Source organism: Papaver somniferum, chromosome 3 (assembly GCF_003573695.1).
Source record: "Papaver somniferum cultivar HN1 chromosome 3, ASM357369v1, whole genome shotgun sequence".
Classification (NCBI taxonomy): domain Eukaryota; kingdom Viridiplantae; phylum Streptophyta; class Magnoliopsida; order Ranunculales; family Papaveraceae; genus Papaver; species Papaver somniferum.
In genome coordinates, this window is record NC_039360.1 from 130,054,128 (window position 1) to 130,072,730 (window position 18,603).

General features: G+C 37.0%; 1 protein-coding gene and 1 long non-coding RNA gene across 2 annotated transcripts; both read right to left on the reverse strand.

The window, feature by feature from the left end:
* Positions 1 to 13,781: 13,781 nt before the first annotated feature.
* Positions 13,782 to 14,975, reverse strand: LOC113361630. The gene is made up of 2 exons (XR_003365235.1): positions 14,299 to 14,975; positions 13,782 to 14,196 (listed from the first exon to the last, which is right to left on the reverse strand). It is a non-coding gene; the product is annotated as an uncharacterized LOC113361630 (long non-coding RNA).
* Positions 14,976 to 15,570: 595 nt separating this feature from the next.
* Positions 15,571 to 18,092, reverse strand: LOC113357372 (peroxisomal adenine nucleotide carrier 1-like). Its single transcript, XM_026600750.1, has 5 exons — positions 17,756 to 18,092; positions 17,234 to 17,465; positions 16,871 to 17,017; positions 16,379 to 16,539; positions 15,571 to 16,130 (listed from the first exon to the last, which is right to left on the reverse strand). Exons 1-5 carry the CDS (start codon positions 17,887 to 17,889, stop codon positions 15,854 to 15,856), a joined length of 951 nt encoding a protein of 316 aa, XP_026456535.1. The 5' UTR covers positions 17,890 to 18,092; the 3' UTR covers positions 15,571 to 15,853.
* Between the last annotated feature and the right edge of the window lie 511 nt (positions 18,093 to 18,603).

Consider the following 18,603-nt stretch of genomic DNA (forward strand, 5'->3'; position numbering starts at 1 on the left):
TATGTCTAAGAGGCGTCCAATCATTGATATTTTATACATGTGTACTCTATATAGTCAGGGAACATTGACATCCTGAAGACGTTAACGCTTTATACTAGCATGCAATATGTCTACGAGTCGTCCAATCATTTTCGATTATATATAGAAGTGTCGAAAGCTCAGTTGAAAGGCTTTACGAATCACGTATTCATGCCTGCTCTGAGGGGATGTACGCTCAGTCAGAGATTATGACATGAGCTTTCACGTCTGAATCCTAAAATATGAATTTAACATACGTGTCTCAAGCCGTGTCAGAAGTATGCAAAATTATGATTTTTACAATTTTAGCCTTTGTCAAAAATCCACCATCAACATTAAGTCCCATGCTTAGTGAGGAACATCCATATTCCACAGTAAGCACTCGATGGTGATTATCTTGATTACAAACGAAATAAGCAATTGAACTTAGTCGTAAAAGATATTACCAGAATACTCGATTTGATCCAATGTCGCGAGAAATAGCTTTAATAGGAACTCTGGTAGTATGATAGGGCGTCCATTGAGTGTGGAGATATTTGGAACTACTGATTTGAGTGGTCGAACGCCCAATTTTGGTCGGTTTAGCGTTTACAGGCCAGACCCACCAAGGAATCCTTGTTTAATTAGGTTTTGGAAATAAAAATTGTTATAAAAGAGAAGAAACCCCCCTTTTTTATTCCTCTTTGACCCACCAGGCACCTCTCTTCTTCATCCTCTCTTGCTCAAGCAACAAAGAAAAGAAGGCACTGCCGGAGCTCTAATCACCGCTGACCGTCGTTGATACCTCTCCAGCCGAATTCCGGCCACTTCGAAGGTAAGTTTTATTTTATTTTATTTTCATGAGTTGCTCATAAAAAAAACAAAAAAACAAATATGTATATATATGCATGTGTGAGTTTTCACAAAAGTTTGTTTTAGAAAACGAACGCCCGTCCGTCCACTAGTTTAGGAAACGAACAATAATCCTTAATATACGAGAGAGAGATATTTTTTGAATAAACATGATATAATTGTGGTGAAGAAATTTCGTCTATGAGCTTTCATGAGAACAAAATTTTATTTTGAATATGTGGACTTTCACAAAAATAGAAAAGACTCTCATTCCAAAGGTGAATGCTCATCCGAGCGAGAAAAAGATTTTTATTTATTTACGTGAGTTATTCACGTCATTTTTTTTAATTACCTGAGTTATTCACGATTTTTTTTTTGAAATTTACGTCAGTTTCACATTTTTTTTTAAAGCAAGTTTTGATTTTTGAACAGTTGTTAATAGCAGACAATTAATTTGTGATGAAATAATATCTTTATGCAAATTTTTACAATTTGATAGTGGATGCTCACAGTATAAAATCAGTGGATGTTCACACAGTGATAAATTATGTGAATTTTTCATGGTTTTATAAAAAATTAGTGGATGTTCACACATAGAAAATTACGTGAGTCGTTCATGGTTTTATAAAAATCAAGCTTTGATTTTTTATTTTTTTGAATAATGAATTTTTCTCGTCTTTGCAGGTTTGAAGAAACAAGCAAGTTCTCGAAGTTTTTTGTGTCATAATCACTACTGTTAATGAAATTAAATTGTAAACAGGTAAAGTTGGATTATTACCATTTTGTAGACCCTGATATGAGCATCCTTATTATCCCATTATTGCATGATTCAATTGTTTTGCTGAAAATTTGCATCTTGTATATATGAATGATATACTGAAGTAGAAGTGTCGTATGAGTATCACAACCACTTTGCAAGGATGTCTGATTTCAGCCGCGATGACACTTTTATTGATGGAGAAGAAGAAGAAGTATCTTAAACTAAGAATACTCCCAACATGGATGATGACTTATTCGTAATTCAGTACAGACCCGAAAAACGTCTCTCAAGTTCTGCATTTCGCCTTCTGGTGAATCCCAGAGAAATTACTTAGAGAAAGTTGTTGTCTCCTCAAGCGATAATTCGATTCTGTTTGCAAGGTGGACACTATTCCGCTTCACTTATAGAATTCAAGATTTTCCCGAAAACCTTTAGCAGAATATTCTGGATGGGGGAGACACATGCTAGGTCACGAACACGTTCGAGCTATGTTGGACGATGCACAAGTAATTGAGGCCATTCGAGCAACCAGAGACTTATTTTTTTTGTCATGACGTACGAGGTTTAGTAGCATTGATGGCTCGCTGGTGTGTCCCGATTCACACTTTTGTATGCAGATGGGGAGAATTCACCGTTACTTTAGAGGACGTGGCAGTCTTGTTACATCTTCCTATTACAAGTAATCTTTGTTAGAGCACTGCTCGGTCGAACTCGCATGGGTTGCTATCTAAAACATGTTTGTCAATGTTAGTGATCAAAACATAAATTATGTAGTTGAGCTTAGTTTTCACAGAGTTCATCAATTGAAGACGAAGAAATACTAAGGGGATCTTGTGGAACTTCTTCGACAAAATGTATGTGGATATTTGAACTCATTTGTCACTTGGAAAGTCTATTTCTACTATCCCCTATATTGAGACATAAGTCGTGTTACGATATAGTTTTCTCTATACACATTTGAGATTTCAAGCTGAGTATATCTCGCTTACATATTTCTCGAAATAAGTGTTGGTAAGCTTTCGTTTTGACCAAGTTCATCTTATATCATGAGAAAATTTCCGAGTAACATCTTACATGGTTTGTGTGATACAATCATTTGATGTGGGCTTGGAATGTTTCAATAATGATTATTTCAATATCTTGAAAATTGCTTTGATGCTAATAGTGTGTGAAAACGGATATTATCATTATAGAAGAATGTTCTAGTGATTGAAATAAAGAGTTTAGAATCTTGTAACCATCTTTGGATATAGGCATAGTGTGTTCGCACATTAGTGTATAAGTCCAAAACCGGGAACCTAAAGTATGCATACTTGCATGTATACAAAAAGGTTGTAGGAGACTGGGTAAGTATGCGTACGGGTATGCATATTGTCGGAAGTTCACGTCCGTGAATTTCTGCAGAGTTTGAAATAAAAAATCAAACTCATCTGGTTACCTAAAGTACGCGTACCTGTACGCATACTGGCGGAAAGTTCACGTCCGTGAATTTCTGCTGAGTTTGAAAACTAAGACAAACTCAAATCCGGTTACTTAAGTATGCATACCCGAATGCTTACTTAAGTGTGTTACTTTCTAAAATCGGTTGTACATGAACCTAAACATTTATCAATAAGGAATGCAATCTTTGCAACCGTGGATATAACGTTCATGTATTAATTCGAGTGAATCAAACCGATTTTGTTTCAATTGTGTTCTTGTATAATTCTATGAGAATATAGCAATTGAAAAACTCTTTAACTAGTTTCATTTGAGTCATTTGAACTAGTTATGGTTAAGATGAATAAGGTTGATATGAGAGTAACCATATGGATAACCTCAGTTAACTATTTGTGAACCAACATGGTGTACATGTTTGGGTATGGTTTCATAAACCTAAATCAGGGTACATTTCATTTGTGTGTAACAAGCTAAGTTCGATCTAACGGTTGAAAGATATTAGCTTGGTTGAATTAGGTTTTTCATCTAACGGTGAATATTGAATGCTTTGTTACCAAGGGAACTTGGATTGCAAACCCTGATTTGAAAAAAACTATATAAAGGAGAACTCTAGCAACTGGGAAACCTAATCCCCACACCTCCTGTATGTTACTAGTTGCATAACCAAAGTCGATTCTCCTTTAACCTTAGGTTTCTTCTCGAGACCTTGTAGGTTGACGACTTGAAGATTTCATTGGGATTGTGAAGCCAGACTCAACTATTATCTTTGTAGTTGCGTGATCTGATCTTGCTGTTTCTATCGTGTTGAGTACAATTGACTCGAGATTTTATATCTTTGATAGGAAAGATATAAAAGTAATCACAAACACTTTCGTCTCATCGTTTGTAATTCCATAATATCTTCTTTCGCTAGTCGAATAAGATCATTGTGAGGTGATTGATAATTCTAGACTGTTCTTCGGGAATATAAGTCCATGTTATCGATTGGTTCCTGTTCACCTTGATTTATCAAAATACGGAAAAAACTCTTGGGTATTTGTATGAAAGCCGTATTTATTCAATCCTATAGACTTTTCTGTGTGAGACATGTTTGTTTATCAAGTCTTCGACTTTGGTTCATAGCAACTCTTAGTTGTGGGTAAGATCAACTAAGGGAATCAAGTGCGTCGTATCCTGCTGGGGTTAGAGATGTAAGGAGCGCAACTGTAACTTTAATCAGTGTGAGATTGATTAGGGTTCACCTACAGTCCATTCCGAAGTTAATTGGTAGTAGGCTAGAGTATGTAGTGGCTTAATACAGTATGGTGTTCAATCTGGACTAGGTCCCGGGGTTTTTCTGCATTTGCACTTTTCTCGATAATAAAATTATGGTATATGTGTTATTTATTTTCAGCATTATATTTTGTTATATAATTGAAATATCACAGGTTATGCGTTAAGATCAATCAATTAGAATATCCAACCTTTAGTTGTTGATTTATATTGATTGACACTTAAATATTGGTCTTTGGTATCGTTCAAGTTACTCCTCTTATATTCAATCAGGCTCGCATATTTTTATTTGTTGATTGAGGATTGAATTAAGAGTTAGAGATATTAAAACTCTTTGATATACTTTACTCTAGATTGAGTCTGACTGTCTAGTCGATTATCTAGAAAGTGTATTGGAGTAAGTCCTCTCAGATTGCCAAACGAATTGTTGGGTGTGGTTGTTTGACCCTCGCGTTCTCAATCTTCAGGAAAGCTGTCAGCAGAAGTAATGGTAATGTATGAAACTTTGACTGCCAAGATACGTGACTTTAATAAAACCTCCAACAAATGTTGTTATGCCAAGTGGTTGAGATATTGGTGGACAAGAGATAGGGCTCCTGACAGGCTCGTTGATGGTACATTAACCATTGTTACTTTCTCATCTTTGTGGTTGTGCAGAAATGTACTTGAAGACAACAGACATTTTTTGAAACCATTTGTGATTCTTTTTGCCATTAGGATAGCTAAGGGTGAGAGGCTTCCTTAAAAAGCGGGGGTCTAACAACACCACCCAATATTTCGCTTAGCAATCTGTATGGACAAACTCCAATATACTTTTCATGAGAATCAACTAAACAATCAGACTCAATAAATAAAAAGATATATCAAAGAGTTTATATCTCAATCTCTCGATTTGATCTTTACTCAAGAAAATAAAAATATGCGAGTCTTTATCAAAGAGAGATAACTTGGACGGTACCAAAGACCAATGTCCAAGGATCAATCAAACACAATCAACAACCAAAGGTTTGATTAGAGAAGTTGATGATCTTAACACACAACCTGTATTATTTCAATTATAATAAATATAATGCGGAAAAGAAATAACACAGACACCATAAGTTTTGTTAACGAGGAAACCGAAAATGCAAAAAAACCCCGGGACCTAGTCCAGATTGAATACACACTGTATTAAGCCGCTACAGACACTATCCTACTACAAGCTAACTTCGGACTGGACTATAGTTGAACCCCAATCAGTCTCCCACCGATCCAACGTACAGTTGTACTCCTACATCTCTGATCCTAGCAGGATACTACGTACTTGATTCCCTTAGCTTATCTCGCCCACAACTAAGAGTTGCTACGACCCAAAATCGCAGGCGTTAACAATAAATAAATCTGTCTCACACAGAAAAGTCTATCAAACGATAAATCTGTCTCTCACAGATAAACCCTAGGTTTTGTCCCGTCTTAAGATATAAAATCAAGGTGAACAGGAACCAATTGATAATCCGGACTTATATTCCCGAAGAACAACCTAGATTAATCAATCACCTCTCAACGATCTTACTTGAATACACAAGAGGATGTCGAGGAATCACAAATAGTGAGACGATATGTTTGTGACTTCTTTATCTTGCCCATCGGAGAACTCTCACGATCTCAAGACAATCAATAGGATTGTACTCGTACGATAGAAGATACAAGATCAGATCACACAACTACGATAAAAGTAGTATGGGCCTGGCTTCACAATCCCAATGAAGTCTTTAAGTCGTTAACATGGTTTTAGAGAAGAAAACCAAAGGTTAAAGGAGAATCGACTCTAGCGAGCGCACTAGTAGCACACAGACGTGTGGGATTAATATTTGCTCTAGCTAGATGTCTCCTATATATAGTCTTCAAATCAGGGTTTTGCCTTAGGTACAAAGCAATCCATATTCACCGTTAGATGAAAACCTGATTTAGATTCAAGTTAATATTTCTCAACCATTAGATCAAAAACTTAGCTTGTCACACACACTTGTGGTAGACGATTACTGGGTTCGTGAAAACCATGCTCAAACGTGTACGCGTATGTTGGTTCAACATAGTAACCAAAAGGTTAAACATATGAGCATCTCATATTAACCTGGTTCTTCTTCACCGTAACTAGTTCAATTGACTCAAATGAACTAGTTAGAGAGTTGTTCAATTGCTATGAGATCTTATGTAACTACACAAGACACAATTGAAACAAAGATGATTCGATTTGATTGAATCGGCTCATGAACTTTAGCTACGGTTTGCATAAAGCATTCCTTAGTAATTTAAGTTTCATGTTCAGAGCACATCTTTAAATCATAACCTATTAACTTCACAAACAAGTTCGCGGACTTAAGTTTAATCGGTTGAGTTTTCCAAACTCAGCAGATATTCTCGGTAAGAGAACTTCCGTCAGTTCGCGGACTAAGTTCGCAAACGAGTATTTGGAAAAACCCAGCAGAAATTCTCGGTCGAGAACTTCCGTTAGTTCGTGGACTGAGTTCACATACTGGGTTTGCGGAATTGGCAAAGCCAATTCCTCCGGTTTCTCTTGATCAACAAAGTTCGAAAACTTCGGTTCAAGGAATACATGGTTATGTAATCTAAACTCTCATTTCAACCGGTGAGACATTCTCAGAGGATGCTATATAGCCGTTATTCACAAACCGTTTTACGTCCGAACAATTCTCAAAGTGATTGAAACTTTTCATGAATTTCGTCACTAGGTGAAGATAAACCTGATCAAAGCGAAACGCTTTACCAACACACGATTTCGAGAAAAAGATAAGTAGGTTATACTCAGCTCGAAAAGTCAAATGTGTATGATCCAGTCTATATAGCATACGACTTTTGTCTCATAAGAAGTAGGAGATAGAACATATATACTTTTGAGTGATAGATAAGTTCAAGTCTCCACATACCTTTTTGCTGATGAAGTTCCACGGTTCCTTGAGTAGATCTTCGTCGTTGTATGATGAATCGCCATGAAGTCCTTGAGCTCAGCTACACTTTTCTATCCTAGTCCGAGACTTAGTTATAATAGACTAGAAATCAAGACTCATAGTTTTGATCACTAACATTGACAAACATGCTTGATATAGCAACGCATGCGAGGTCGACCGAGCTATGCTCTAACAATCTCCCCCTTTGTCAATTTTAGTGAAAAAACTATTAATACATATGGAATACAAAAAGATAAACTTTAGTGGCTCCTATTCCATAGTCTAATCTTCAACGTTCCTTGAAATTTTCGTCCTTCCAAGTACTCCAATGATCCCAAAGGTTGTAAGTTTCGCACCACCGTTGTTGAAGATCCGTAGCTATAACAATGAGGGAAATCGAGATTCTCGATCATTATTATACAATGTCATAGTACTATTATGTAACATCAAAGTCCAATTGCATCACGATTTTAACAATAATACTACGGTGATATGTATCACTCCCCCTTAGTCAATACTCCATATCGATCATGGAAACCACTCCCCCTTACACAATGATCCGAAAACCATATGTATTTGTAGTGTGAACTACAATATTTCTTCCCCTTTTTGTCAATAAAATTGGCAAAGGTAAAAGAACGGGATCACAATGAAATTTTCACAAGAGACATTTCATAGACCAAAAGAGAAAATACATACCAACTTAATTTAGATGCAATCATAAAGCCGAAGCTAAATGCATTCATCAAGGAGTTTTAAGATACAAGATAACCCCTCTAAAACTCCGCAGCCGCACACCCTGCAAGATATTACCATGAAGCACAAGTTCAAAAGAACTCTCCCCCATTTGATGTCATTCCCGAGAGAACAACAAGAGCGACCTTAATTTCAAAAGAAAAGAAGGATTTTTTTATTGGACACCAAAAACCATGAGAATGATTTTCTATATCCAAAACTCAACCAAATTAATCACAAGTAAACCCATAATTAATTTAATTGGAATACGCAACTAAATCAAACCACAAAAGTGATCAATTTACTTGATTGTGCTCAACATAAGTAAACTTACGGAGCTACGACTAAGTTAATCATACGGAGATAACTAACTTAACTGTTCAAATACTCAACATAAGGAAAACCTTATGGAATATATGACTACATTAACCACAAGATCATGATTAGTATAGCCATTCATATACTCAACACAAGGACTTGTGGTATATATGAAATCTCAACTAGATTAATTACAAGAGAACCTATAATTAATCTAATTGGAATACAAATAACCAAACTAATCACCGAAGTAATCAATTTAATTATTTTGGGCTCAACATAAGGGAACTTATGGAACCCCGACTAAGTTCATCATAGAAAATGACAACCTTAATCGTACATGTACTCAACATAAGAAAGAAAAACTTATGAAGTACAAACTAAATAACCAAACTAGTTGATTAATTTAGTTCCTAATGCTCGACATATAACATTTCATGGAACAACCAACAAAGCCAAAATTAATCGACTTAGTTGTAAGGTTCTCAACATGAGATACACAATGGAGTCTTCACGGTAACAAAAGATGGATCAATGAAGATCAAAACCATGGATAGCAGTCGCAGAGGAGTTTGTAACACCAAAGAGCTGAAGAGATTGAGTTGCAGGAAAACCCGCGTTTCTGCTGCTGCTAATGAAGAACAAACGTTGCAAATAAGAACAGCGTCTCAAATTTGTAATGCTGCTACAGTGACTTCTTTGTAACAGTCGTCCATCACCGCTGCAAACAATCAGTTTTATAGTTTTTCATTCTTTTAATCAACTTTTGGGCTATGAACAAATATTTTGAGCAAGTGATTAATATGAGGAGCTAAACCCCATTGCTGAGGCGACGGAGGAAGCCATTTTTCCAATTATTATGTGATAAATTATATTTAATTTAATTTTTGTAATTCTTTTATGATTATTTGCACTGAACTGAAATCGAATATATGATTCTGATTAAGTGGTTGTGTTCTCAATTGATGGGTCATGCTTAGGTTAAGTCTTTTGATGGTCCATGCTTTCGATTTACAACTATTGTTTTGAGAATCTACTTGTCTAGGCAAAAATATTAGAATCACTTTAAACGTAAAGAGTTGCATAAATATTGACTAGATTAAATCACATAAAAATTGGAGATTGGTGGAATCCTGAGTCTCAGTGCTTTTTTATAATCTTGATAACAATTTTTTTTAAGTTTTCTATTTTAATTTGAGTCTAAAATCGAGTCTACACAAGTCTGAGTTGAACGAACTTTATTACCACTTAAAAAGTACATCACTTTCACGTCTGAATCTTAAAATATGAATTTAACATACGTGTCTGAACCCGTGTTAGAAATATGTAAAATTATAATTTTACGATTTTAGCCTTCGTCGAAAATCCACCATCAACAGCTGGTAGAGATATGCATAATTGGAATGACGACAAACTTGAAGAGAAACCTAACGTTCGTTGAATTATAAGAAGCTGCAGGAAGGATTTCCGACTGCGTCAAAGATTTGGGCACATACCACACATGATGTTATTCAGTTAATACCACGTCGGTGGATCCCCGCATATGCGTGCGAACAAAAGCTCAGATGGAAGTAATGCGCCCGCATATCAATTCGCTACCAGAAACCAAGGCTGCAACATTCAACCAAAATGGGACTTCATTCACCCGTCTCCCTTGCCATGCAGTCGGGAGAAAATCACATGCTGGAACAGTGGGTATCAAACAAGAAATTCAGTTACCGCCAACGGTAGTACACATCAACAAAATGGACAAGAACGCCACTAGGTACTGCCACTGCCATCAACGTCTTGGTCACCCAACAACAGAATGTATCGCTATTAAAAACACATTCAACCGAATGCGTCTGGCTGGAGAGATCGAAGTAACCAACCAAGCAATTGAGCGTGATCTTCTCCCTCGACATTAAATTACAAAGGATAATAGTAAAATAATCTGGCTAGGAGTTTTCGCCGAACAATAATGCGGAAGATTTTCGTGTAATCAATTTGAAAAAAGGAGGGGGAACCCATACATAAAAAAGAGGAGGTTTCTTTTCCTCATTAAAGAAATATCCTTTATAGGCTACAGGTTGCTATGTGCGCCCGGTCGGCCGACATACAAATTTACAAAAGGCTACGGGTTGCCATATGCACCCAGTCATCTGACATTAGAATTATTATAGGCTACGGGTTGTTATGTGCCCCCGATCGGCCGAAAATACAATCACTACATGATACGGGTTGTTAGGTGCGCGCAGTCGACCGACATACAAATTTACAAAAGGCTACGAGTTTCCACACGCAGCTAGGCAGCTGACATTGCAATTACTATAGGCTACGGGTTGCTATGTGCCCCCGGTCAGACGACGTTACAAATTTACAATAACTATAGGCTATGGCTTGCTATTTTCTCCTGGTCGTCCGACATAAAAATTTACAAAAGGCTACGGGTTTTCACGTGGCCAGAAAGGTGACATTACAATTACTATAGGCTATGAGTTGTTATGTGTGCCCGACCAGCCGACATTACAATCACTATAGTCTACGGGTTGCTATGTGCGTCCAGTCGGTCGACATACAAATTTACAAAAGCCTACGGGTTGCCACACACACCCAGTCAGTTGACATTACCATTACTATATGTTGCGGGCTGCTACGCGCACCCAGTCAGCAGACATTACCATTACTATAGGCTATGGTTTCTACGTGCATCCGATCGGCTGACATACAAATCTACTGAAGATTACGGGTCGCTACGCGCATCCGGCCAGCATACTTACAAATCTAGGAAAGGTCATGGGCCATTCCATGTACTTAGTCGACTACTCACCGACACCAAATCCACCGCTACATGAGGTATACATACATTTGCCCAAACGACACAATTAGGACTTAGGGGTTTGATTTGAAGCATTCTCTGTTCTTCATTGTATATGATACCTTAGGAGTTTGATTTAATTAATCTAGAGAGATTTCCCTATAAGTGAATCGAGCTAGCCACATAAAAACTCCAAAATGATGAACAACATGACCGAATGATTACCCTCGGTAATTACACAATCTTTTTTTTTTAATTAAAAAGTTAAAATTTTATTGAAAAAAAAAAGAAAAAGAAATAAGGTGAGAGATGCCTGGGCGATACAAACTGGGCGACCAAAAAAACTACCCAAGACACACTGACCATCAAGAGTCAGTTCTACAAAACATAAAAGCTTTGCAAATTCGCTAAGGCGAAACACAAACAGAAGTAAGCCAACGAAGCTACTACCTAACAACCAATACACTATGAGGAGGCTACCAAGCTAACTGAAAAAAAAATATAAGAAAAAATATGGAACAGAGCAGCCTTACTACCAATACACGAAAACTCGAACTAAGATCTCTTCTTTATTGGGATCTTTGCCCCCTTCCCAAAATTTCTTCATTATCCTTGTTTGGACTTCCATTACATTGAATCCTGTGAAGTTCTCTATCTCTCCTCTTCGAATCCTTTTTATCTCTAAGCAAGGAGACATTTTTCTTCACCTCAATATCATTTTCAACTGTGAATGAAGCTTTAAAAGCTTTTTCATTTGCTCCCACTTTGTTGATTGGGGATCTACTTTCATCGGTAAAGTCACTAAACACCATAAGAAGATTTGTTTTTGGATATTGTTGTGTCTTACCTTCTCTAGGAGGCGGCTTACCTTCTTTCCTAGGAGGCGAATTCTTCTTCCCTTAACTGCTGTCCAATTCTCATCATCACCTCCTTTGGCCAAGTCTAACCCCTTTGCATCAAGAGTCATGTGAGAACCATTTTCCGCCTGCATCATCTACACCAGAAGAAGCTGGAGTTAAGTCTTCGCCCTTTGAAAACCCTGCCATATTTAATTCTCCAGCCTTGTCTTGTTCATTTACATTTTCTTTCTCATCGACGACCCTCAAGTCAAGGCCAGTTGAAGCTTTAGATGTTTTTGACTCGTATGCTCCTTTCCTAGCACTTTCTAATGGAATTGCTTCTATGTGAAAAAAAAAGTTCTAGCATCTTCGGTCATATTTTCCTTTGCAAATTTGTTCTTCAGCCCATTTTTTCCTCTTTGTGAAGCATCTAACATAGAGTCTGTCCCATTTGATTCTGAACCAAAAACCCCTTCATCTGAAATCACAATGGAACCATCTCCATTGACTACGTTCATTGCTGCTGCATCATCGGTTTTGATTGAGTCTTGATCACTCCCTAGAGTTAGACCATCACCTTCACTCCCATTTGAAGCGGTTTTACCCATTTCTATCACTGCCCCCTTGTTCACACTTTGCCCAGAAACATCACTACTGATGGCTTCATTCAATTGTTTACCCATTGTCTTGGTCCTGTCTTTCTTGGATTTCCATCTAGACTTACCTTTCATAGAACAATTCTTATTTGAATGTCCAAAGACCATGCAGTAAGTACACTTGGGAGGCTTCCATTGGTAATCCACTGGAAGTTCCTGTTGGGATCTTGCAACAATGAACAACACGTTAGACGTATCAAAATAATATGTAAAGAACTAATCTGAAACAACTTGACGAGGGCAGAATCACAGGTTCAACAAGTTGTCCTTAACACATTAGTTCGCGTACTCGAGTTGGGTAATGCTAAACCCCTCACAGCGAAGATGTGTCCAGGATAAGACTGCCCGATATAACTTGAATTAGCACAACGCAAGTTACCCTCTCTTCAAACTCAGCAACGGGGATGGAAGTAACACGCCGCACAAACAAAGGAAGAAGATGATTAAAAGAATTACTTCTTGTGTATATAGAAAACAGAATTTCGAGTTGTATTTATAGGATGAAATACTTGCAAATCAAGTTAGGTTTTGGTTTTCTTCAAAAACAAGTAAGACATGTAAAAGGAATTTACCATAAATAAAATTCTTAACAAATAATTTTTGGAATTAATTTCCTAAAGAAAAACTCGCCAAAAATAAATATGTGTAGAAAAGGGACTTGGTACATGGAATACGCGCTTATCACATGGGTCAAAATATGTATTTTTAGCCACCCGCTCCACCCGTATTGTTTTACAACATATCCATAAGAATATATTTATATAGTGGAGCTCCTTCTCTATTATACCCAATGTGGGACTAAAGAGAGATTCATTCACTCATAAAATGAGCAAATATCCTTGGAACCATAGGTCACTAGATCAAACCACACCAAAACCAAAGTATTTTTTATTAAAACTCATTTTTCTCCAACAGTTCCATTTCAATCTTACCATCTATTAGCAAAGGAATGCTAGGATAAGAAAAATCTACATCAACTTCTACGCATATTCTTGCGTATGATAATCTGGTTTGCTCGAGAGTGCAATCGTCTGCTAGAAGAGGCTTTCCTAGATAGCTAGCTATCAGACTTAAACCATCAGAGTCCCACAAATGGAGGGGAACACCATAATTACACAAATGAAGCACATAAAAAGTCGTAGAAGCTAGAAACAGAGATCAAAATAGTCATAATTAATTTTCCACTTATTTGATAATGGAGCAAACACTGAAAAATAAAATTAATAGAAGAAAAACTTCTCATCTACAGATTCTACACTAGTTTTAACAGGTACAGCCGGATCATCACTGTCCCGTTCAAGCCATCATCAATAAATAATTTTCATTCTAAGTCATCATTCGGTCTTATGCATCGCCGTCAGACGTTTTATCATACTGTAAAAACATGAAATAATGTATTCTCCTAGCTATAGCTATATATCCATGCGCTAATAACCCACAATCTGCTGCATATACGATCTTCGCTACAAATCTAGCTAGTTGTGTAATGGGTCTGACCATGAAGGAACTTGTCTTTTTGTAGTTTCAAAAATCTCTTTATCATCCTTACCAGTAGTAGATGCAGAAACCGTTTGGTGTGTTTCTGCAAGATGTTGAGCAGAATCCAATAAGAACCTGCTTTGAATTTCTACTGAAGAACACACCAAGATAACTAGAATGAATCCAAGTTGATAATATGAAGTACCTCTTCTACTCCTTAAACAGCTTATCATTGCATCTAAATCCCACCAACAGTGTTCTGTTCTTTGAAGGATTTTTAGTTGCTTGTACAGTACAGAAGCAGCTATAGCTGTAAAGAGATATGGGGAGAGACAGCAGAGACTTCTTCTTCTTGTTTTAATTTGTAGTAATAGTTGGGAAGTGGATTTAAAAGGAAGATTGGAGATGAAAAAAAAATAGAATTTAAATGAGATTGTGTGTAGAATGATATGTTGATCCAAGTTCCCAAGAAAACCAGTTCATTAAGAGAGAAAAATATTGTAGTTAGGTCAGAGGCTTGTGTGTTCTGGGAGACCATGCATATGAAAGCTACACCTCCATGTGTAGAATCCATTTTTGGTGGGGAGACTTGGGTTTCATTCACATTTCCAAAAATTAGCCCTTTCAACAACAAAAATTTGCTAGACCAAAGCAGCAAATACATTGAATTGGAACTCAAAGGCAAGGGTGTCTTTGTCATAGAAATATTTGTAGTGCTTGACCATTTTACAAAAATGTGGGCTACTTCATGCTATGTTTAGTAGTGTCACTTTGGGTTCCATAAGAAGTACCTAAATCATATTATTATGTCTTGAAAATACCTCAAATTCAGGATCAAAAAGATTGACCATGACAAGACTTTTGTTTTCTCTAACCAGTACACTAGTGTTACTATTACTTCCTTGTCTTTCACTTAATTCATTTCTTAATTTGTTAGGTTATATTTTGTCTCCTAAATTAAGGTTCATGTTTTCACCAAAATAGCAGTATTTTACTAATCAAAATTTAAGACATCTTACCTTGCAATCTTATTTGTGGGGTTAGGTATTTTTGGTTGCTTAATTGACTGGTGTTTTTGCTACTAGGTGGTTGTTATTATTGGACCTGTGGGGGCAGACCTCACTATGTTAGGCTCCTGTCATTGTTTTCATGTTCCCAAATTAGGGTATTATTAAGACCTGGTTAGGTATTGAATTTGTCTCTAATGAAGTTTTATGAGACATTAAAGTAAGGGAGACCCTAAATAAATAAATAAAATAACAAAAGATTTTCGGCACAGACGGTCTCGTCGCATCATTAATAAGGTAGAAAATCTCCATCAGCAATTCTGGTCTCGTCGCATCATTAATAAGGTAGAAAATCTCCATCAGCAATTCTGGTTCCATGTTTTCAAGCACCGGGATAAAGAATTAAAACCCTTCCGGATGGTGAACACTAGGTGTTACATGATAATGTTAAATGAAAAGTTTACTAAGACTTACCAGGTAAGCATCAGTTGAACTGCATTCATCAAGCTACTGCTTTACGACTGCATACATTTCAAGCTAACGAGGCCATGTCTCAAGAATAGCATCATTACTCAACAAAAATAAAAGCTTCAACCATGACTTAATTCTTCATCTTCCTAAATAATATTGGCTACGGTTCTATTTGACGCTTATTACTTCTACAACATGATCATTTCTTTAGGCGCCGTAAGTAAATTGAGCCACTTTATCATTTACAACATACCCAACTACAAATTTTATCCATTAATGCTTTTAAGTGCTCTTTAATCTACTTCTGCTAAGCAAAAGATACCTCCGAAGTGCGAGCATCAAGACCCATGTTGTCTTAGTAATCTTTTCCTTGATCATCAAAAGCAAGGCTGAACTCAGTACTGTCTTCAGAATCTGAGCATGCAACCCTTTGAAGAAACCGGGCAACCCTTCTCTTTTCCAAATAGAGCATAACACATTCGATATCGTTTTAGGGCGTTTTGGTTGAGCTTGTTTGGTCCCATCGTCATGATCAGCAGCTTGAATCATGACCTTCAACCTGTATAAACCACCGTAAGCTGGTTTCCACAATTTAGAAATGATAAAAGGTAGAACTACTGATTAGAGGGCCATTTTTTTTAGATCAATGCTTTAACGGGGTCAGCAAGATCACCATGTGAAAGGCGTGAACTAAAATTATCAACTCTTCCATCCTACTGGGCCATTTAAAATAATCACATCTAGGTTCTTCTTAAACAAATGAATCAACAGAAATGCACAAACTTATCACCAGAAATCAGCTTGTACCTGATAGCTGGATATGTCAAACATGTGGCAATACTCTTCGAGACTGCACCAAGTACAAAAGCTGTCAAGGCAGAAAGAGCTTCAGGTGATGACCCCAAGCCTGTTTTATTCATCTGTTGGTCCTTGAGTAGCTTTTGTTTCAGTTGATCAAACACAGTGTACTGCAACAACCATCCAAACATGAATTCAATATCATACCATTTTACCAGGGATTCTCCTCCCTAAAGCTATACTATACAAAGTAATTATCTAGACGAAGAGAAACTCTATACATCGCAAAGTGGAGAAAAATGAGAAGCCCATTTAATTATTATTTTCCTGCAACTTGTTGAGTGGGTAAGCAACAGTACTCTGCTTTCGTAGGTGAAATAAGTCACACTCACGGAAGACCTATAGAGACATGTACATCCACCTAGTAAACGGGAACTTACCATCCCCCTTTGCACATGATCTGTACATATATATGTCTTACTTGAAGGTATAGGAAAGTACCTGAATGGCTGGATTGGAGGTCAAAAGCAGCGAAATGCCCAGGCCATCAAAGGCCTCACTCCATGACCCTTCTGACAGGGTTTCCCAGAGCCCTTTGCATTTCCCGAAGGAAGCTGTCTGCATCCTTGCAGATGCTGTATCTAATGGCTACAAAGTAAGCCAAGTAATTAGACCAAATGAAATAATTATAGAAAACCATTAAGCATACATAAAACAAAAAAACAATTAGGTAGCTCCCCGATGACAATTTTAAAATGGCCTTTGTAGATACCAATTCCTCAGGAAAGCTGAATACATTTTAAGATGGTGGTGCGCCATAAGCTTATGGATGTTTCTACAACCAAACATAATAGACGAGTTTACCTGTGTCACTAAGGCAGTGCAAGCCCCAGCAGCAGCAGCAATAATCAAGTTTGCTGTGGTTCCAATCGATTTAGATCCACTCTTCCTAAGATACAACTTCTTGAAATAGCTGTATCCATAGAAGTAGACAAACTGAGCAATGAAAGATTGCATATTCTTGGTCCCAAGCCCTTGGTACAATGACAAAACTTGTCGGGTCGAAACTGCTTCCCATAAAACATCAGAGAGGTTCCTACAAAAGACCATTCAACAAAATGCAAACAATCTATCAACACCCCACCAGGATCACACCAATATGAAGACCTTAACATACCACCACAATAATTTCAAATTTCCATACAACTACTTAAACTTATAAACCCCAGAATTGTCAGTTACCAAATCATGACACAAATTTGAACAAATTAAGAGAATAAAAATTACCCAGAAAAAAAAAAAGATTATACCCTATAAAGATCAAACCATTTTCAGAATTTAAAATTGTACAGAGGGAAAAATGACAAAGGGGGTTGATTATGATACCTGTATTTTGGTTTGGCATGTGATCCGCCACCTTCAGCTTGATATCTAGTCTTACAAGTATCAAGAGGATAAAGAATCGTTGTACTTAGTAGAGCTCCAATTGCACCTGATGTTGCTTCTGTTAGTGATTCCATGATTCAATTCTTTGAAAATTCAAAGACCCCCTCCCCTGTTGAAGATCACTGATGATAATTTCAAAGATTTGGATTCTGGGTTTGGTTTGAGAGGTTGAATGATTTGATCCAGAACACAGAGGAGAGATGAAAAACAGAGGATTTAGAGAGAGAGAGACTGACGTAAGTTTTTCTCATTGGAATTAGGAAAAAACGTGTATGGGCTTCTGACTATCTCTCTGTCAGTAACGGCATCATCTAACAGAGTTGTAAGCGATTTTCCATTCTAATGAGTCAACTCACTGACTTTATCCGGCTGGTGTATACCGAATCAACTACTCGTTCCGTTTCAAAAAAAAATGGCGCTTCATGCATAAAATTATTTTTAGAAATGGAGTTGGGACTGGCTAAATTGATATTTTTCAGAAATGGAAGTACATTAAAATTTCAATAAATATATAATATTGGAACTGGCAAATTCTATCAATTTAACGAAGTATTAATTTATCGATAAATTAATAAGTTAATCAAACTATTGAAACATTCTAAATTTAAATTTTTATTGCAGCCATCCAGCAGGCTTTGCTTACTTGGAAGGAGCCCATGGGCTGCTATACGCTGATCACAAAGCTTCTAAGCCTCCCATGCCAACAGCACTCAGCAAAAAAAAGATGGTAAAAAGAAGCCAGAAATGGCCAATTTAAGTGCTTGTCAAAAGAAGATTGGCTACGGACA

Excerpts from the sequence above, each read along its gene's own strand:
- LOC113357372 (XM_026600750.1), bottom strand. The coding sequence starts at position 17,889 with ATGGAATCACTAACAGAAGCAACATCAGGTGCAATTGGAGCTCTACTA. Across the intron at positions 17,466-17,755 it reads CATGCCAAACCAAAATACAG|GAACCTCTCTGATGTTTTAT; the intron begins GTATCATAATCA and ends GGTCTTTTGTAG. Across the intron at positions 16,540-16,870 it reads CCTCCAATCCAGCCATTCAG|TACACTGTGTTTGATCAACT; the intron begins GTACTTTCCTAT and ends TGGTTGTTGCAG.